General features: G+C 36.7%; 3 protein-coding genes across 7 annotated transcripts in view; 2 read left to right on the top strand and 1 right to left on the bottom strand.

Moving 5' to 3' along the window:
- The window catches only part of LOC100740025 (growth arrest-specific protein 2-like), a 30,280-nt gene extending 27,300 nt beyond the window's left edge, over positions 1-2,980 (top strand). For 2 of the 5 annotated variants that reach the window (XM_003491257.4, XM_012388230.3), the window contains exon 8: positions 57-2,980. In XM_003491257.4, coding sequence (XP_003491305.1) covers positions 57-263 — 207 coding nt within the window. In that variant the 3' untranslated portion in view covers positions 264-2,980. The remainder of the gene's footprint in view (positions 1-56) is intronic. The other 3 variants (XR_002947104.2, XR_002947103.2, XR_002947102.2) reach the window with 3 other exon arrangements.
- A 38-nt stretch (positions 2,981-3,018) lies between these two features.
- Positions 3,019-5,520, bottom strand: LOC100750127 (septin-2). Its single transcript, XM_003491256.4, has 8 exons — positions 5,298-5,520; positions 4,906-5,023; positions 4,481-4,817; positions 4,278-4,389; positions 4,013-4,205; positions 3,816-3,943; positions 3,568-3,741; positions 3,019-3,492 (listed from the first exon to the last, which is right to left on the bottom strand). The coding sequence occupies exons 1-8, from the start codon at positions 5,325-5,327 to the stop codon at positions 3,319-3,321; spliced, it is 1,266 nt and encodes a 421-aa protein (XP_003491304.1). The 5' UTR covers positions 5,328-5,520; the 3' UTR covers positions 3,019-3,318.
- Positions 5,521-6,148: 628 nt separating this feature from the next.
- LOC100749771 (neurobeachin) overlaps positions 6,149-22,537 on the top strand; it is a 418,748-nt gene continuing 402,359 nt past the window's right edge. The window contains exon 1 of the mRNA XM_033321947.1: positions 6,149-6,519. Coding sequence (XP_033177838.1) covers positions 6,361-6,519 — 159 coding nt within the window. The 5' untranslated portion in view covers positions 6,149-6,360. The remainder of the gene's footprint in view (positions 6,520-22,537) is intronic.

Raw genomic sequence — 22,537 nt, 5'->3', positions numbered from 1 at the left:
ACAGTTGGAAGTACATCTTCCGTTACTAATGACAATATTACTCGACGTGTTCGCAGCTTTTGAAGGGAAGACACATGATGGTCAGAGTGGGCGGGGGCTGGGACACCTTGGAGCATTTCTTGGCGAGGCACGATCCCTGTCAGGTGAGGACCCTCAACCGCGAGAGCACGCCGCCTTCTCCTCACGGCAACAAGCACACCAACTTTCTTCCTATTCGCGCCAAGTATCGCAGTCCTCCACCGGAATCCGTCTCGGCCCGTTAGCCTAAAAGCACAGTGCCTGTTTACAAGTCCACGCTACTTCACGTTCATGCTGTTGTTGGTCCGTTTCGTACAAGTCAAGAGACAATTCGATAGGGTGGCTTCTTCTGAAAAAGGATGAAACTTCTGTTCCGTCTTTTCATTCGGATCAGACTTTTATTCGATAGAAGCACGAGAAGTTACGAGAGTACCACGCTGATAGATGAACGGCGGGAACGTTACATACTTGAATCTTTATAAAATACACAAAGATCAGTAACGTCCCCGAGAAACGACGTCTTCCTTCTTTCCAACCGCTGTCTATGGCGCGTTGACGATATCGAGGGATTGGATAATTCTATCTCTGTGCTATTCTCGTGATCAAATATAGTAGAACTTGTATTAAATGCACCACTGTCTCTCATATACATATGCATATGTTATACAGGGGATGGCACTATTTTTCTTACATGTCATGTAATATGGCTGGGGAGCACTAATATTACACGTATATCCTGACAAGCGTGTTAATATGCCATCTTACTCTTGAGTAGACTCCCGCGATATCCGCTGATTCTTACCATTTTTACATCCGTACGAATTTTTGACGAATATATTGTATAGATCTATAATATACATTCGCTCGTTATTTTTGTACATTCACATCGAATTATACGTTGTGTTCATGCTACAATGTATGTACTATATGTATATGTATGTACGTATAGAAATGCGACTTGTATTTATTTGTACTTTCCTACATGTTCGCGTAAGTTGTTCGTTTAGAAGAACAAGGACTTGCCTTTCGTATATAGGTATCAACGATTCCATCGGTTTCGATTTACGACCCGTAAACGGTTAAGTATCACACATTCCACAGATGACAGGCATATTAACGCTTGATTTGGAAATTGTCTAACAGAAATAGACGGGAGGGCAATGCACCTGGTAGAGGTAGTCGTAAGACCGCAATGACCAAAGTTCGTAATGGTGTACGTATGTTGAAACGACCACGGGCAATAAAGGCTTATCGGAATGTCGTTTACATCGAAGATAACGACCAACACAGTGTATACGCTGCGAACGAGCTGCCTCGGCTTCGAAGTTGACCCATGCGTGTAATTAGAAGAAAGTGCAATTAAGGACTCAGGTAACATTTTAAATCGAGCTTGTCGGGCTAAATAGAGCTACAGGAAATTGAACTTACCGATCGAACGACTCCGTCTTTTTGTAGAAATGCAAGCTTTAAAGATTAGGTAACCGGTTACAAGAGTGCGGGATTATTATTCTGAAAAGGGGATGAAGCAATTAATTATTACTTATTTATACTTGGTCATTGCTGCGACCCGCAGGGGCGAATCTCGTAGTGCACTTAAATATTTCTCGCGGTAAGCAATGTAAGGCACATAGATTGTAACAAATAACAGGGTCGGTTACATCGATTAATTCTATTTGAAATATTAGATCATTTATTGTTAGATTATTATATAGCAGTGTTAAACGATTGACACGAATGATTATTATTTTCATGCTTCACGTTCAAAGGATATCTTTGAACCTTTCTTATCATTGAGAAGAAAATCTATCTTCTTATATCGTTCTTAGACACATACACGTGTATCTACCGACACCGACCCTGACGATAATTCTTACACTTTGGCACATAATCGATACGTACTAAATTTGCTAACACGCAAAATGCTTCACGATAATTGCCATAATATATGTTTTGTACTTTTATAATAAATACATAGGATAAGGTGTAACAAAGGACGTATTGTGGCGAAATTACAAAGCGACATGTGTTTATTCGGTTCACAGAAATGCAAGGACACAGTGTGCAAAGGAATACCAAAGCAAAGAAATATACGACGAGCAATGTCGGCACGTTGAGGCTATTAACGTTGCCGTTCAAAGCTTTCCTTTTTGTTAGACTTTTTCCTTTCTATCGTCTAAATTGATTTTGTATCATAGCGTTGTACGTTTCGTAAATTAGTATTCGACACATAGTGTGTAATCTATTTCGTTTTAGATATTTCGCTCGTATACGCAGAATGTATTTATTTGTAAATTATAACGCAATCAGTTCTAAACGTAGTGATCGAAACAGATTTATTTCACGAGTATGTTGAGTGTCATTATTGCTACGCGCGAATGAAATGATTCCGCCATATTATATTATTATCGTAAACGCGTTACAGATAAGTATGTCTATAGTACGGTTAAGTTGTACGTACCTGCTTAATTAAACGCAGAGTATTCTAGAGTATTTCTCGTTAAACGAAATTTTATAATTGAGAATGATTTCACGCGTTTCGTTTATGTTTGTTCTCGTGTAAATTTATCGTGTGCAATGCTATTTATTCTAGCATCAAATGGATTTTTGTCCTGCAGATTTTTGTTAAGAACTGAAATATCGAATTTATGAGATTTACGTTGAGAATCAGTTTATAAGTATTCCATTGCACGATGAACATCGTGATATCATTGCAAACATAGTCTGTTTATTTTCTCATGATTTGTAATGTGATATGATTGTGTTGCACATCCTACTTTCATTTTTTACTTAACGTTAGTAATCAAAACATGCTTCTATAAAAGTAGCTCGTAATCAGTTCGTGTATTTCATATAACGCATAAAATATGCCGCTAATAACGTTAGTTTTATTTAAGTACGATACTATTGTGTTAATTGTTATATTTTGTTGAACAATAAAATATTTAATTATAAATCTCTTAGACATCTGTATAGTAATTATAATTGATTGCTAAACGGATGTATTTGTAAGTAACAAATATATCTTTATTTTTCTCAAAGTGCATATGTTAATACAAAAAGTAAGTTAAATTTGGTAAACATCACTTTTTTCATGATAGTCAGTCTGGTATAAAATAACATCTACGAGTAAAGAAATACATAAGAATGCAATATAAATTATAACGTTCGAAAACGTTTGATAATTTAATTTTAATCTCAGTGATCAAATATTATGCGATTAAAGTAACAATATTTATACGTGTATAGAGATATAAAATGGAGCATCGTATTTATTTATTGCAGCATCAATGGTGGACATTTCTACTTCTTTTTACTTTTACCTAGTGTTAACGTATGATGTTGAGGTTGTTGAGCGAATTGAGTTTTTCGCCTATTGAATTCCAAAATATCGTCTTCGAGCTTCTTTCTACTTTCTTCCAACTTTTTCTTTTCCTCTGTGTGATCTTTTTTCAGTTTATCGAATTTGTTATGAAGCTAGGTAATACATACAAAAATGAAATTATTATATGGATCTTCTACAGAAACATTAAAAATTATAAATACTATTACCTCTTTCTCTGCCTCCTTCAATTCAGCCTCTTTCTCCTTTACTCGTGCCACGAACATCTGTCGCATTTCATCCTCCTTCTGTTGGAGCTCTTGCAGGTGAATGGATCTTTTTGCTTCGCAGGTTTGTTGGAAGCTAACTGGTTTATTTTCACTATCAACATCGCTAAATCCCATCTGAAAATTATAATTATAAATAATTGGATTATGTAAGCCAGATTCAGAAATTTTTATTTTGTGCAATAAACTACCTGTTCTAGTCGCTTCCTACGATATAGCTCATAATGACGACAATGTGTCTTTTCTCTCATGTCTTCCATATTCGTCCTTATTAACATTTCACGCAATTTAACAAAGTCACAATGCGATTCATTCTCCACTATAAAAAGAACAGCATGGTTCAGGATAATTCACATATTTTAATAATAGCAAATAATTGTAATTTTACCTTGTACTGTGCCCCATGGATATTGACGAGAGCGCATCATTTTGTTACCAACTCGAACAAAGTCTGTGCTACCAACTACTGCAAAAGGTACATGGGCATTCATACTAGTATTTACTTCTGCAACATTTTCGTCGTCCGTAGGAAATTGATAAATATGAACTCCATTATTTTGTAGTTCAGATATAATTTTAGTCTGGAACAGACGAGAAAGAAAAAAGCTGCAATAGATTAATATATCTATAGATGATTGTAACTTCTGCTATACCTTAAACTTCTGTAATTCCGTTTTAGATATTGTATCAGCTTTGGCAATAATTGGAATAATATTGACTTTCGTATCCAATTTTTTCATACAGACTAGATCAATTGATTTTAATCTATAATTATACATTTAAATATTAATAAAGACAATGTCAGAATAAAAATGATAAATTTTTCCATAAGAAATATATTACACCATATATTTACCCATGTCCTGTTGGACAAATAAAATATAGGCAAACATGAATACGACTGTCATGATAAGTTGGCAAAGATCGTTTTATCTTCAATTCCTCTTGTAAATATGCTTCAAATTGGGCATCTATGTAATCAACAACAGCTTTGAAGCTGTCCTCCTTATTAATTTGATCTCCATAACCAACCGTATCGACAATAGTGAGCTTTAACCTAACGTTACTTTCTTGCAATTCATAGGTATGTGCTTTAAGTTTTACAGCAGGGAGATTATGTGGGCTTGGCATAGACTCAAAACTTGTATTAAATAAAGAATCCATAAGAGTCGACTTTCCAAGTCCAGTTTCACCTATTAAAAGTACAATTATAAATGTTAACAATCATAAAAATTTATAGTACACATATGTATTAAAAACTAACAAACATATTTGTCTTACCGATACAAAGAATATTGAATACAAATCCATTTTGAACGGATTTATTTACCAATTGATCTGGAAGACTGTCGAATCCAACATGACCAGACAATTTTAAATTACGTAGGGTAGATTCCATCTGAAAATATGAAAAGGCCATGATTATTAACAGTTACTAAGTCGGCCGGAAACTAGCAGTACTATCCATATACGGAGAGCTTTATCAAGAATACTGTTGTTATGACAGAATAGAGAACCAACGCCCTTCAAATTATAAATATTACGCGTATAAATCAAGGACTGAATATGTGTTTATACATGAAAACAAACATTTGTACACGTGATTCTTCCCAATAGGAATAATCGCTAGATGTAGCGTAATATAGGCGGAAAATTTAAAAAATGACACTTACCTTAGCACGTTCAACATCCGCCGACGCCATTTTTACTACTAGTGACGCATGTGTTACTCATACCAGTTCATACTCATACCGTAGTTCTCTGTAATACCGTATACATACATATCGTAATTTATTATAATCTACAATATTTATTCATTAAAGGTAAATTCGAGTGAAATCCGTATATATGTCGGATATCTCTGCAATTATTTCGGTTTGAATAAAAGTGATTCTATAAGCATGTCATATAAATATTCATACATTTTGTATATCTTATCGGTATTAATCGAGATTATCGGGAATAAATCAATAGTATTATTGCCAGAAGTTCATATGTAAGCAGGAAATCAAACAATGCATACGACCAGACATCATTTACAGGTTAATTTAACAAAAATAATTCATAATTATATCGAGTTAAAATTTGTATTTCGCCTTTACGTATGTTATCATCGTGATTATTAACACATTGATTACTGGATGAATTTCGTAATTTCGTATACCTTATTCATTGCTTATTTCACATGCATTGTTATATACATATATGCATGATATATATTCTATTAAAGGAACAAAATTGTTATTATACATTTAGTACGTTATATTGTTATTTCTATGATAAAAATATTACAAATTTTACGAGTATAATTTTTCTTTTATTTAAATACTTTAATTAATTCCATGGCACAGCGTAGGCAGCGTATTGGAACTTTAATATCGAAAAGGTAAATTTAAATTACGAATAAACAAAGCAGCGTGTAATATTTACTGATTCATATGGGTATATAAGCGGTTCGTAAGCCGCGCCCTCCCCCCACCACAGCGGCGTACGCCGCTCAGGTAGGAATTTACGGGCTCAGTTAGTGTTGGTATTGCGACCGCGTCGCTAGGGTGTTTCGCGTTGCCGTACTGGCAGGCTCCTCATAACAGTGTCTACTTTCTAACATGGAAGATCAATTTGTGTTGTATTATCATGTGACGGGGAAAAGCTCTCGTTCATAAGACGGTCTCTGTGTAAACTATCGTATATTTTCCTCGCGAGGGAAACGTGTTATCAGGTTAAATAACCGTCGCGATGGCGGACATGAAAAGTCCACCGTTCAGTGACATTAAACGGCCCGAGGAGGTGGTGGCGATGGCGATGAACGACAGCCTGAAATTCGCCGTGCTGATCGGGCTGATCGAAGTGGGACAGGTGTCGAATCGGGAAGTTGTCAACACCGTGCTTCATCTGGTGAGTAACATTGAAATTCCATAGATTTATCCGGCGTGCCGGCTATCTATTTCACGGTCATTCCCGCCGATTTTGCGACATCCGACCAAATCTGTCAGCCGGAGCTGTCAAACCGTGTTCGCGACAATCGACACGGTGTGCACGACCTTGCATACTGTGAAATATCTCGTCGTTTAATCGAAATCGAAAGTAATACAGCGCGCGTCGTTTCAGAGAGTATACGATACGAAACAATCGCGCTTCTTTCCGTTACGATCACATTCAATGTTTGCCTAAAAATCATCATCAAACGTCATGCTAACTTTATGGTAAACAAGTCCCTGTTCGCACGTTTTTCAGTGAAAACAATGTCCAAAATCGAGCCATATGTCTCGTTATCTTTTATCGTTATTTTTAAGATTCGAATAGATTCTTAGATTAAAATATTAATACTTTTATCGTTTGTTTGCTTAAAGCCATTTATTGATATTTCTTACCGCAATTACGTTCTTAACTCCAGTTTTGTTTTGATTTACTCCTGTAACGACCAATTATTTTTTCGAGGACGCAAAGAAGGAAAAAAAAGTATGAAACGCGGCAATCGAAACGTAGTGTAACCACAAAAAGTTTACGGTCGTGTTTTTATTGCGTTAAATCACGCGTTTCGCAGTCGACATTGCGCTACGAAGCGCTGTTTACTCGTCAACGTGTCGCGTTCACGATATTGTTCTTATTTCCCCGGGGAATTCGGCTCGCGTTTAGGTGTCCGCGCGCCACGTAGAAAAACATGCTTATCAGAGCGATCTTGTCGCGCACACCGTTCCCGCGTGGGATGCGAGTTAAAATTTCCGTCGATCGTGCGCTCCAAACGATCGAATATCATTTTATTTGTCAACTGTCGATCGTATGATTAAACGTTTGGGAAATATTCGTGTTGTATAAATTTCAGGATAATTATGGAAATTTTTTGGCTGGAATTTTAGATTCAGCAATGGAAGCTAATTTTTGCAAACACAAAATTTGTTTACGAAGGTGATAAAAAATGATGATACACATGAAATTTCCAATTAACGTTTGGTCAATGTTGAGAAATACAAAAACAAATGGAATATTTTAAAATTCTTTCGACACGCAATTGTCAACGGAGAACCTTTCTTGTTCTAAATTGGTCAGAAATCGTGATACAGATAAAACTAAGATTTAGATAGGACCGAGAAAGAATTTTATGATATTTAAAATACGATATATCAGATAAAATCCACAAATTCTTTCGTCACGCAAATGTCAGCGAACATTTTAAAATCTTGAAAATTCCTTGGAATAGCTGGAACTCGAATACCGCGTAAAGATTTCGTTCGAACAACAAGGAACCATAGGAACATGTATAGGCGGTGGAACGTGGCCGGTTCTCGAACTGGCGAAGACAAATAGGTAGCACGTGGCAGCGATTAATGTCGGCCGTCACGGTTACACGGAGTTACGATCGCGCCGCTTTTCCGATTCTGTCCGTCTCTTCGTTGTTGTTCAAAGAATTAGCCAGGGCTCCGATTTCTGCCGTTTTCCATTGATCTTCTCTCGAAGGTTGCACAATCTAGAGATTCACGAACTCGCCAACATACCGATTGTACGGTTTACTTTGACCCTGAATCGGTTAGCGTCATCGACGATCACGACAGAATCACGATCAATGTACGTACTCATTAGTTGGCTGCTATGATAGATAATGCTGGGACTCTGGAACAGACAGAGTTTTTGCATTCATCTAACAATAAGCGCGAAGGAGGATGGCGTGTGGTTAATTTTCTGGAGAACGATGTTGTAACGGATAGTGAAAGTATGCGTAGGGAGGTGGCTGTGCGTGGCAAGATGAATGGTTATAACGAGGAGTTTTTATGTGGCTTTCGTGATGTAGGAGATTGATTTCGATGATGCGCGAGGTAATTTTCCCATGGTGTGTATAAAAACGAGAGTGGTAGAAAATGGAAAAAGAAGGAGGATAGCACAGATATCTAAAATTATTTTTAATATATCAACGAGAGATTTTTTTCTATTCCTTTTTCTCAGAATCCTTCGATTGTGTTATTTTTAAGCACGTAGAAATTCCTTTCCTGAAAAGAAAAATGTTTCTTATGTTAGAATTGAAAAGCAAAGTTTTTTTTACCTTTAGACTAGATGTATATGGCTTCAAACTCTTACCTTTGTACTTATTTATCGATTTTGAAGAATATTCGTACATTTTATGTCTTTGTATCATTAATGGAAGTCTAAATTAGATCCATGACTAAATTCCATTTCGATAGGAACAAGCGTTTATCGTGTGTGGACCGTAGTCAGAATCGTGTGTAATTCATATTATGTGGCTAGGAGCGAAGGTATTCAACATTTTGATTGTGGTTAAAGAGGCTTTGTTAATGGTCACATTTGTGTCAATATATTGTTAATAAATAGTCGCGATTATTAACACCACTTGTGCGACGATTTAAAATAGCGAAATTTCAGAAATCCGTACAAGATTCTTTTTTCTTGACATCGTTATCATTTGTATTAGTTCTTTCCATGTTATACGTAACCGTGCTATCTTTAACGGTTAAGAGAAATTTATGGAAACTGTAACTAACTGAATTTAAAAATAAAGCGATATATAAGTATAACCGTTAATTAGTAAAATACGAGAGTATAAGTAAAGTATAAAGTGGCAGTAAAATTAACTATATGCACGCGAAGTTATTTGTAACTAAACGTCAAATATAATTTGATTTTCGAAGGTTCGCTTTTGTGTTGCGAAATGAGGTGAAAAACTTCACTGGTGACGTTATTATCTCGCTCCGTATAGAACATTCAAACCATATAGTAGTAAATTCAATCTTAAATTTCGCTAAAAATATTCCACCGTGAAAGCGGTTTCAATTTTCAGTCAGATTTTAATTTAAATTTTATATTATTTCGCGAAGTTAATAAAATATTCCTACACAATTGAGAGAAAAATAGGATAATTTAGGAATATACATTGATAGGAAAAACAGCATTCTGTTGGTAGCAAGCAAAATTGTAAAATCGTCGAATCACAAAATGTGAAAAATTTAAAATAAACGACTAAAAATTAAGAATGTTTAAATGGTATATTATCTCGCTCTTCTAACTTCTACTATTCTACTATTTCTGGTTAGCATAAGTTTGAATTACGTCAGTAATAATGAAGCTTCATGCGCAATAAGTGAGCGGGAAACACAATATTCGACTATTGATAGAACGACTGGATATTCCATCTTTTGGTAATAATAGAAATGACGTCCTTTTAATTCTTTCTCGCTATTCTACGGCGTGAAACTTAAAAAAATTGAGACAATTTAAAAGAATTATCTTTTCGCATATCTTTTCTCACTATTGTTTTTTTTCGAGTTACAAATTTAAACTGGTCGAACCCAGTTTCATTATTGATGGATCAAAGTATCAGAAATTGGTTCTTGCAATAAATATATTTCGCGATATTCTTTCTTCTATTTTTTAATTCTGAATTACACCTATAATTCCGATAGTCTTAATGACTCTAGTTTAAATATTTTCGTAAATCACTGTACAACTTCTACAACTGTCTCGCAGATAAATTTGTTCAAGTAGCTCTCTTATTATTTAATTATTCTGAAGTGGCGTATTTATACGCAAATAGTAACGCATTAAAAATATTCTTATCCTTGAGCCAACGTGGCCGGAAGCGTCCAATAAGAAATTTTCGCGACATTACGCGTCGTCGACGACTTTATCGACTACGCAGGAACGCGTCGCATTTCGGAGGTGAAGGTCGTACCAACCTTGTTCTGAATGCATGTGTACACCATTTGATGAGCAAATTTGCATAAGTAACTGATAAAGTGGTAGCGGTTTCGAGTTTCTCCGTACCAGGAATTATCCGTTTACTTTTCCTATACGTGACGCAATGAAATTGGCTAATTAGTCCGCCGACTTTTTCGCCTCTTTTTCTCCACACTTTCTGGTTCTTTCTATGCTGCTGTTCTGATTATCGAACCGGGAGTCAGAGGCACCGATGACGCGTTTTCCAAGCGTCCCAAGGTGTCGGAACGAAACGCGTTTTCGTTGGTTGCTAGATATCTGAAGAAGTTTGTCGAGATTAGATTAGATTCTTTGGCTGCCTCGAAGATAATTCGGTTTTCTCTTCGTAGAGTTGTAATCTTGTGCATATTGTCTGTGCACTTGCTACGGCTTTATTGTTTCTCTTTAGAAGGAAGTTTTATTTGAGTTCTGTTTTTGTAGAAAGTAACTTGCGTCTCGTAAGTTTAGTTTAGAGAAGGGAAATGGAAATGCAAGAGTGAAAAAAGAGTCAAAGCACATAGCTTAATTAAAAATCGCAGATAGAAATGGCGATGCTGATCTCGATGTAAGATAACGCGTATTTCTAAAGATTAGATTGTAGATGTAAGGAAGAAAACTGTATTTGCGTAGAAAGATATTAAGAAATATTTAATTTAATTCGAAATTGTCAAATTAGCAATAATTTCATTTTTTATTATTACTGTAGCAATAGGTATATCGTAGAATATCGTTCCACGATAAAATTTATTCCCAAAAATTGAAACCGGTAGGTTCATCGATCAATTGAAATATGTATAGGTACATAGATGCAACGACTACAGCTGCGCAATACCTTTCGTGATATAATATATCAGTATGTCGTTATGACATACTAATGATACAATTATTGTTAACGAACTGCTAGACGTAGAGATATAATGATAGCATTAGAATCGATAGTTGCTCTTTTACTATGCTAACTTTTTTTATGGTACGTTACACATTTATATTATTAATGTAGACAACACGTTGCGGGTATATTGTAGTATTCTCGTATTAGTAATAGCGTATTATTACTTGTATGTCACCAGTGTTACGTACTAGTTAGCATCATTAAGCTCTAATAGACGTTTTTATTTTGAAACATCTGTATTCATACCTGTATCCCATCACACTGGTATAGGTATCTTCTGCAGAATTAACTTCCGCGATATCTATTTTGGAATTTTATAAATACGTTTACGAGTAAAAATAATGTTTATTGACGTCAGTATATTTTACCCGCGCTACTTTCCAACGTCACGGTAAATAACATTTTCTTTTAACCCTTTTATGCCAGTAAAAAATCTAAAATTGAGCGCTTAGAAACTTCTACATGTTGTGTAAAATGTATAATGCAGTTACGCTCGTATACCTCTACGGTAGAACAGATATTGAACAATGTTACACATTCGTGTCACTATATCGGTAGAATTACTACACACGTTATACTAAATCCTACACGTTAAACATACATGACCCATTGTACACCATAGTATTTAACACACGATGATGTGCTATATTCTAAAAGCTAACTGCACAATACGGTAATTTATGCCAATTGTGCTTGGTAAGTCACTCATTAACCTCGTATCACCGTTTGAGTAATCTGGAATAATGGAAAACAAATTGCTAGCGCATTGAAAATTTTAATGTACGATTAGAAAATGCAACATTTATCGAACGTTGTAAAGTAAAGAGTAAACTTTCTATCGGAATGATCTCTATCGAAGTTTATTCAGCTTGGCATTCTCGCGCAGTCGTTAGACGAATAAACCTATTTCGATCATTTTATCCGGATCATCGACACCTCCTTTCTTCGTTCCAATTTCGTATCTTTGGAAAAGCATCGTCCATCCAGTTCACACGTATAACACAGGTTGTCATCCATTGCACAGCGCTCGCTTATGCTACCAAGTCGTGCGCCGTTGAATCGGCTTTTGTTACGTCCACGCACAATTAATCATGCGGACAATGCACGTCGAGCGGAGCCGCGGCGATAGAAATGGAGGTAGACGGGGGCTTTTTAGCAATTGATAATTAATGTAAGCGAGAAACACGTTCCTTCGATCTACCCACGCGTATTCGCGTGATAATATCTTTCAACGTGTTCTCGCGTGTAATGCGGCCAATTCTTTTGGTTTCTAGTAGAGCAAAGGCTTGTTCTTTCATATTCTACCAATCGAATTCATTCGCAAAAGACAGAAGACCTTTTAAAAGTCCAAAAGATTCGATAGTTTAATATTTAAAAGAATAGGAATTTTAAATGACCAAAACAATTGAAATTCTTGTAAAAAGTAGGTATGTACCTACTTCTTCTTTTGATCGAAATAGTGCTGTTAACAAAGTTACGGACATTTTATCGTACTCTATGAACTTAACCTACATATATCTATATAATAGAACCCATATTCTATAAAATCGATAGCCGTATTATATGAACCTCTCAGAAGCCAAATTGATCAATTCTACTTTTTATCAAGTTATCAATTTCAAATTATCTATGTAGGTACGTAATTATTATTCAACATGTGAAGAAAGAAATCTTATAATATAGAAGGATGTTCTTTATATTGTAGCGCAATTAGTTTTCATTCAGAAGACGTCATTATTTCTCCAATTTACAATATTACGAAAATCGATCTATGAACCATCGTTCGTTTTTATTTCTCTGTGCCGTGTTCAATACAGCTGATTTTGCAGCCGATATCTATCAGTGAAACGTGTTTCTCGTCGTGTCTCACGATCGTAATTCTTCCTGAATGGGATATTGTTCCTGGATGGAAGTGCAGTCTCGGTGACCGGTCGAACGTGCATTTTAATCAATTTTTCGAAAGGCACCCGTCGAGTTTTATGTTTAGCCGCGATATCGCGAGTTGAAATCTTGAAGTTATTGCGTTACAGTACATGAAAGTTCGCTGTATTTGTAAACTGCCAGGTGATTCTATGTAGCGACTTGTTTTTGGGACAAGTTTGATTTAACTCCTGTACATTTGGGAACGTGATATTTCCCAGCGCGATGTCATTCGTGCAACGCTTTGGTCGTGATATCTCGCCTCTCTATTTTTCAGTATTTATTATTACATTGTTGTAAGTGTTATAACTATACATTGCACATGTTTCAAAAAAAAAAAAAAAAAGAGGATGGAAAAGTTTGCTTTTGGAAGAAGAATGATGTTTAATATTGCGCTCGCTCATTCGCACGAGATGAATGAGATGTCTCGCGAACTGATTTTTCTTTCGAACCTTTGGATGAGATGTCTCACGGTTGAATGAAATAACAGGCGTGATGTCTCGTACGAATGACACAACGCGCGACGTCACGTCTACGAAATGATCGAGTCTGTTGTGAAATTTGGTTTCTAGTTCGAAGAAAAATATCGTTAGAAATAGGATTTTTGTTTGTTAAAAATTTTCGTTGATACAGTATCTTAGAAAAAATGTATTACTCGGAAATCTGGAACAACAAATAGAATTCTTTCTCTCTTTTTTGATAATTGTGTTACTCTTACTCGTACTTTTTTCCCTATTCTAGTGTTCTGTGTTTTTATTTTCATTGTTGAACACATTCTTGGCGGTGCCATTGAAATGGTAATCTTGTTTGCCTTTCTGCGACAAGAAGAATCTATTTTAGAACTGTCGCCGTGATGTCCGACCTTGTTTAAATGTTTTCATTTTTTAAGGATAATATATGTACAGTTAAAATCAAACATCGAACTAGTTTTCGTTACAAATGCTGAATTTTGGGAGAAGGATTATTAAAAGTATAAACAGAAAGTACAGCCGTATTAATCGTAGAATATACAGCAAAATCAGTACCACGAGTTGGGTATCGTTGTTCAAATAAAGGTCATGAACATTTCAGTGTTCGTTAAATACAATGTAACAGATAGTTTTTAAGCTACGCTGTTGGTATACGGAATTCGTATTGCCAGTTTATATCTAGACAAATTGCATAGAAATAAACAGGCATTGCTTGCTCAGAAGCTTATTGTTATAACTAAAAATGCAATTGGAATTTTGCACATGTTTGTACATTTCTGTCTGACCAGAGACTTTATTCGTTAATTCTCTTATTTATTATAACTTTTTCGGAATTTAGTATGATTAGATTTTACAATGGCTCTAAATTAGCCGACTTAGAGTAAGAATAACAAGTTTTACACCACATTAAGTATGTCATATTAAAATTCAATCTGTTAAACATTAAATAACACGAAAAGCATCTTTCTCCTATAATCTTCAGTCATAATTGATCGATCGTTATTTCTTAGTCTTTCTCTCTCTAGTTGATACATAGCATTTAATATGTATTATCCCGATAATTAAATACCATGAATTTTCGATCCAATACTTTCTAAAGAGCATTGTATTTTCTTAGCGCGGCCCCTCTAACTTTGTAAAACTATACACTTGAAATCTCCCTCATTTTGTAACCAGTGAAAATTTTTCTTCATCCACCTTCTCGAAGCGGAAGAAAACTACTCGTTCGAAAGTTGGTCAGTTTCGAAACTAATTTTCAAAGTGCGATTCGTTACATCTGTCGGCCTGACGACTTTACTCTTCCGGCTCACCTGATATCGGAGAATTCCTTATTGCTCTCGGCGTCTTCGTGACAAAACCAGTCAACGAATTCTTGTCGATCTCATCGGGCTCTATAAATACCGTCCACTGTCTCCTTCGTAGAGATCGATCGCCGCTAATTGATTGGACAAACGTGTGATTCCGTAATTTCCATATAAATGGGAATGCAGATTCGGCGTGTTGCAAGATCGACCAGCGGAATTCATGGCCTATTGTCATCGTTCGTTTCTATTCGGCAGGCGTGCTCATCGATCGTCTGGCCGAGCGCTACTGTGAATCGATTGTTTGTCATATTGCTTGGCCACGAAATTTTTAAATTCACGCGACGGTCACGTGAAAAAATACCAAGTTGGAATTTTGCACGGTTGTTCGGAAACTTTCAAGGTTCGACGAGAGCGTCGGTTAATTGGGAACGCTTTTTTTCTTTCCGTATTTTTGCTTGGAAAATATTTACAAAAAAGCTCGGGATTCTAGAGAATTTCTACTGTGTTCGTTGTTAGAGATTTTGTCCAGAAAATTTTTTTAGATAAAACGATACAATGAAAATTAGGTCTGGAGAAATACAAAGCTTTTTTTGTGTCTTAACGATGTTTCACGAGATGTCGGATGGTATAAGCGAGATTTTGATAAAACTTCGTTAACTAAAAGTACTTAGAAAATTTAATATACATGTTATTAAATAGATGTGATTTCTAGTGATTAAATTACCAGTTTATCGAATTTTCTGCGGACTTTCACTCTGTTAACCTTTACATTCGTATCTTGACACTGTCATGTCTGACTTGCAGATTTGAATATGTCAGGGTCTCGAAAATTTAATTTGAATGTGTTAGTCAGTGTTTTATATTTATTTCCTCCGGCCGTAAAAGTGATTCGTTCGGAGATATCTTATCGCACAAGCATATCTTACACGACTAATATTGTTCGAAAATGTATCGGTAAATTATTGATAATTCCAATGGTCGAATCTATAGAACAAACGGATGCTTTCTAGAAAATGTTCTTTTCTCAATAATATCGTTGTCGAAGATCCGATATCTCTAGATTGAAATTTCACGTTAGATAAAAATTCACTTATCACGATTCGATCGAATAGGAATCGAATCGGATAGGAACGAAAATAACAAAAAAGACGGTATTGATTCGAGAGCCCGAATTGGCGCCAGTCAAGGATTTGTCAGTGGTTTAAACTGTCGCTCACGGTATTGACACGTTTTGGCGCGTAATTAGTCAGCGCAATTTCCGTAACTCGAACGACTATCGCGTTGACTGTCATTCGGATCGGTGGAACAATTTTATGGCCGCAACGAGAACAGCAGAGTGGCCAGTAATTAATTCGGCGATCGGATTGGTATTATTTGCTGTTCGTGGCGAAACGAATGGCATTGGTACACGATGGAACGCTGACGAGATCGTTTCGAATGGACGAGGTATTCGGTCAGCGTTCAAGATAATTGTTGCAGGTTGGCAAGACTGATAGCTTGAAGATTGCGTTCTCTTCCGTAATTGTCATGGTAGTTGGTGGAAAAGCGAACGGTGTAATCTGTCTTATCGTTGATTGGACAAATTATTTCACGAAATGCACGGTTTTGAAAGAGCTCAGCCCCTCTGCTGTGCGCATTTCAGAGTAAAGATTTCTTGCTTGTTAAATCGATTTTTAGTATCGTAAATGAAAGTGCCCTAAATATCCATAATATGTCCCTGCTAATCACCGTGTAATCTACCAAATCGATCGTCAATTTCATTAAAAAAATTATAATCACTTTATCCAAATATAAAATATTCAACCACTCGACGATAAGTTCCAACATTTCCGCTTAAAATCAAAGCTACTAATTAAGATCTAACGAGAGATCGCTCTACATTCCGCTGTCAGCCGTGTAACTAATTGGTGATATAAAATTGTCGAGGAAGCTTAGCAGTACGAGTAATCCTCGTAATTGGTTACAACATATCGATTTTCATCCGCGCGAACACTGATTTAAAAAAAAAAAAAAAGGAGAGAAAAGGAGGAAGGAAAAAAGGAAGGTAAAACAAGTCATCGAGTAATATTTTTTTTTTAGCTAAATTTACTCCTATATTTATAGGCTTGGTACACGTGGGGGTGTGTACGAGCGTGTTTTTCGCGCATAACACCGCTTCCGATAAGCTGTCAGTCCTTGTGTATTTGATCATCAGGTTTCGGATTCGGCGTTCGTTTCAAAGCATCGAACGCGTGCGTGCCAGTAGGAGTGTTAGGAAAATATTTGCGAATTGTAACACGTGTCGCGAGTCGGGAAAAAAGTAACCAGGTAAATAGAAGTGGAAGCGCGGAACGCTTGTCGATTCGGGTTACCATTTACGTTTTATTTTACTCGCGCGATCATTTTTTATCCTTCCTTCTTTCCGTCTCTTTCAATTCTTTTTTATCTCGATCAGAGTAAGGTAGCGAGACTAGATTAGTATACAGAATGGTTTTCAATTTTTCTTACACGGGACGTCTCCATCAGAATAGAACACCGGTAGCTTTAAAAAAAGTAGGCAAAAATTTCATTACTCGTGCAATAAAGTTTGACATTGACGAGAATTTGTATATTAGAAATACTTGGAAATTCGATTTCAACGCGTGGTTGTATTCGAGCGATCGTTAGCACCATGTCGCATAATAAACGATGATTAATTACCGGGCACGTTGTAATAACAATCGTATACCTTAATTCCACCTACTACTAATTAGCCCTCATTGTAATAGCAGCGTGCTTTCATTGTTTGTAACGCAGCGATTCGAATTAAACGGAGGCTGACTGCGGGAATCTTGTTACGTTATACACGTGAAAGTAATTATTATGTGACTGGCTGAAAGACCAAATGAATCGAATACTCTAAAACTAAAGTTCATTTCATTGATATCAGAAAAACGATGAATCGCGGCTCGTTGTCCGCTTGGCTTCTATTTCAGAACGATTTCTGTTAATAGGCAATGGGAAATATTTCTAGATTTGGATCTCCAATACACGCAAATGTAATTTACGTTCTAACGAATTCAATCATCACGGTTACTTAGGATTAGTTAATGGTATAAATAAAGAGAAAACGGTAAAATAAGCACTTGAAATTTCCATTCATTTCTCGCAATTCAACCTAGTTAACTTCGTATTGAATCAAGATGATGTAATCTACATATAAGCAAGAGTAGGCAAAAAACGTAGATAAAATTTCCTTCTTCAACGCTTCGTTTTCGAGAAAATTGTGTTTGAAATATTTGTCGACGACACTTCGTCGATAGTCAAACATAAAGTTACCTAAGTGCATGTGTACCCAGCAAATCTTCAACCTCGATTTTCTCGAAAAAGCGAGATGTCCAGCCGAAAGTTTTACTCTTTCTTCTCTACATATTTTTGAGCGTAAAAGAACCTGCTGATTTTTCGGATAACCATCCATCCTGAAACACTCTGTATTCATCGCTAATAGGGTTAAGAACTGCAAACAAATTACAAATTCTATCGAACGTTATATCTCTTTCTTCGTGGTCGTACAATCTCTGTTTCCTTTTTCAATTAGAAAATTATTATCCTCGACTCGTGACGCGAGCGTACCGGCTAGACAAGCGAAACGCGGGACGTTTCGTATTTGGTTGAATGTCTGCGACAGCGATGACATAACTGTGTCTTAACTCGATAAATTGGTTGTGGTTGTACAGTAATAGGTTAGAGGAGATTCGCCGATGTTCACTGGTAGAGCATTGATTACACACGCACACGTACAGCCGGTCGCGTTATCAAATCATATTCGAAGCAATTTGGAGGTCAGCTAGCTTATCAAGATAATATCGTGGCTGGAAACCACGGACAGGATCTGAACGGAAATATACTCTGCTCGCGAATACTCGGGATGGGAACTATGACACACTGTTTGATAAAGTTTGCGATTTTCCGATGAACGCAAATGGAAATACGACGAAATAAGATGAAACAGGGAAGATCGTGTTTGGCGATAATTAGGAACAGTGGCTGCATAAAGAATTCGACGCTACTATATTTATTATGGCATTTACATGTTAGTTAATTAGGGCCAAGTAAATTTCAATTTAAATTTTGTATCGTATAGTGATACTTTCATAGGTTACTTAAATTTGACATTATGAAAATGAAATGTATAGAATCAGAGAAGAAAATGCATCATTGCAATAAATAAGGATACGTGGCAATAATTTTTCTAGCTATTTGAACATGAAAGGTAAGGTGAAAATCTTTTGTGCTAGTTTTTTCATCGATACAATTTATTTGACAGTAACTACGTTAAGTTCAATTATGTCGGAGTAATTTTATTAAAGCAATAAAGATTCTGTGCTCGTTACTACCTTCCATGCGAAATTAATCTACTTGAGTTATTCATAATCGATAATCGACTAAAGAATAGCTTTCGTATGAGTATTTTTTTCTCAATCTACGGAATCCTCTATGAGTTTACCGAACAACTTAAACTAAACTTCTGTGTATAAACAGAAGACAGACACGCAATAGTTAATCAGTGGTTAGAAACTTGGTTGAAACGAGAAACACGTTTTTAGACGTGCCTGATTACATCGTATAGAGACATGATGAATACGCTCCGTAGTTCTCGCTTCTTAAATCTCGATCCATCGTTATTCCTTATTGTTACTCGACTCGTCATTATCCTGTATTTATTAAAACTTTTTTACACCGACTTTATTGAAACGTCTACTTTTCTGCGACCGATACGAGCATCGTTTCTGAAGAAAAGCGATATAACAATACGTTAAACTTATCGAAATCCTCATTGAAACGCTATTACATATCTACCTTTATACCTTATTACAATTTCAAACAGAACTTGGCGAACAAAAGCACGGCGATAATAAGCTCCGTTATTGATCGACTAGAATGAATTCTTTTTCGCTTTCCGGTTTTTATATTTCACTCACCGTGGGGTTTCTGATTTTATTTTATTTTTTCTCATTTTTCCACTTTTAATGGAGCTGGCGCTCGCGAAGCGTAGCCTGGTGTTCTCGTATCTTGCGAAGGAAAAAGTTGCCACGATAAGCGAATTTGCTATCGATACGACATGCTTAATCGCGTTAATCTCCTTGTGCAAATAGTACGGTATCTCTTGATTTGTTGTATAGTTAGCTCGCGTTCGAGCCTGATCTCATTAGGCCGTGAATTTTGTCGTACAAGGTTATTCACAGTCATGCGCGCGTTTGTGCATCAGCCTGCATCATTCGATTTCTTACATTTTCGTTTTGCTTCTTTTAGTACAAAAATCCTTGGGAAAAGTGAGAATATCCATGGAGCATTCTGACGGGAAGCTTCGCTATATCGTGGGATCACATACTAACGGAGAATATTCGATATTCTCGCGAAAAATGGTAGTTGAAAGCCAGGAACTTTTTACTGTAAATTATCGCGAAAGTTTCAAAGAACTCCCTGAGGTCTGAGTAAGATACGTCACTGTTGTTTGAAGACATAGGAAAATTGTTGCGACGTAGAAAAGTGCGAAACGATGTAAATAGTTACTTATCGTCAATGTGATACGATCTAACTGACGATAGTGAGTGAGCGGATTGTAATGCAAGCCGTAGAAAAATCCAGTAATTTTATATTACGTGATTGCTTCCATCTTGTAATTAATGAATGTAAAGATGTATATATCTGATAAAATAGTGATAACGAGAAGATGGTGTGAATATTTACAAGGAAAACTGAGAGTGCAGCCGTTTCACTCGTATTGAACTTGATGTTTTAGAATCGACCTGAATATACTTCATACAAAACTAAAAATAGGTAGATCGTCAAATTTTATAGCAAAGCTACGATAATCGATACTATTTACTCATTTAGAAAGAACGAAGAAGAGAAGAAAATTAAGGAAATGAATATTTCTCTATGGATTTCAGTGATCGAAATGACTGGATGGAATTGTATATGGTGACAGGTACGCGGAGCAGGTCCGTGGCCGCGAAATTCTTTTTCCAGTTGGCTCGCTGGAGAAGCACCTTGAGTAATAGCTCTATAACGATCGAAATTTTTGGCAACAGTCCACGTGTACTCGGTCCGCGCCCGGGGAATTTTTCTGTCGCTTAAGGGCAACGACTCGGGAGACAAATTTTTCCACCGCATTTTACACCGGTACCAGGATGCACGCTAGAAATACCACTCGAATCCCCGGGAACCGGCTTTATTCCAGCCCCCGAGACTCTCTCCTAGATGAAATTACCTGTTTATATTCGACTGTTCCGCGCGACTTATTGGGGAGTTGTTCGAGGGGCGATGCGCGTTACGCTTTTATTACGAGCACAGAGGTCGATATCGGTGCATCGATAAAAGTAGCTGGCTTTGATCCAACTCAGTGTATACCGCGTGAATGTTTTCTTTTTCCTTTGATAAAATAGCGCAGGAACCTCGCCCTTTGAGATTCCGTCGATTGAAGATTCTTTCCTCTTTTCTTTCTCTTGCTTTTTCGTCGACTTTCTGTAAGTTAGGTGTTGGGGAAGAATTATGTGATCGAGGAAAAGTATAAATGAACCAATAAATGAACTAGCTAGCTATTAAAATTATGTTCGGTTGGTTGCATCTAGTTTAATCTTTTGGATTAATGATAATAATTACACGTTAGCGCGTTTCGAATAGAGGTAGTGGTAATGGATCGAATTAGAAGAGGATTGAGATGTTCTATCGGATAACGTCGTTGGAATTTGTGGAACGAGTTATTCGTTTGTAACACCTCTAGGAGGAAAGAGAAGGAAACAAGGGAAGTTTTATGAGAGATACAGTTGGATAGATTGATGTAATGGTAGTAGACGTAGAACAGGTATTTTAGGTGGAAATTTCCAAGTGTTGAAAAGTTCTTGCACGCTTCTACGCTCGCTAAATGCCAAAAGTGGCAGACTCGACTTTTAAACCACCTGAGACCAGTTCAAAAAGTAATTCCGTTTTCGATACCTTCTGCTTTCAATTTAATCGCATCCTCCTTCACAGAAATAAACGTTAATTCATTATGTCTTATACAAACCTAAAGATCTTACTATATATTTTCTATTCTAATTCTTAATTGAATTCACTAGAACGCTTTCTACGCATCTAAACGAAAAATATTCCCAGTGAGTAATTTCACTGCATGCTCCGATACGTCAACCTGCATCGAGCGAATGTATGAGTCAGCGCGGTTTGTAAGCGCCGCATGTCTAAAATCGATAAGCGCATCGCGGTCGTTAAATTTGATTAAAACTATCGTCGACGTTTATTCCTCGTCGAAACAGTGTTCGCTTGAGAAATTCGCTCGTCGAATTATCGAAGCAGCGGCATAAATTCTCGCCTGTTCTTGTCCCTGTTCTCGGTCTACCCGCCAAACGTTCGTTCCTGGTCGCGTAGATTTTTCTGTCCGGCTGTGCTTTCGGTACACGTTAGAAAAACTCGTTAACTCGAGCAGCATATACGGAGGAGCAAGAGAGAGAGAGACAGAGAGAGAGAGAGAGAGAGAAAGAGAGAAAGAGAGAGAGAAAGAGATGAAGAGAAGAGAAGGGTTCGTCGTATTAGCGAGAGCTGCAGTGGCTCGGTCAATAGGAGCCGACTCCACTTGTACTGGACTTGTGCTGATGCAGCTTCTCCCC

Source organism: Bombus impatiens, unplaced genomic scaffold, assembly GCF_000188095.3.
Source record: "Bombus impatiens unplaced genomic scaffold, BIMP_2.2 scf_0543, whole genome shotgun sequence".
NCBI classification, from domain to species: Eukaryota; Metazoa; Arthropoda; class Insecta; order Hymenoptera; family Apidae; genus Bombus; species Bombus impatiens.
Note: the sequence above shows the minus strand (reverse complement) of the source record. Positions and strands in the feature narration are given on the sequence as shown.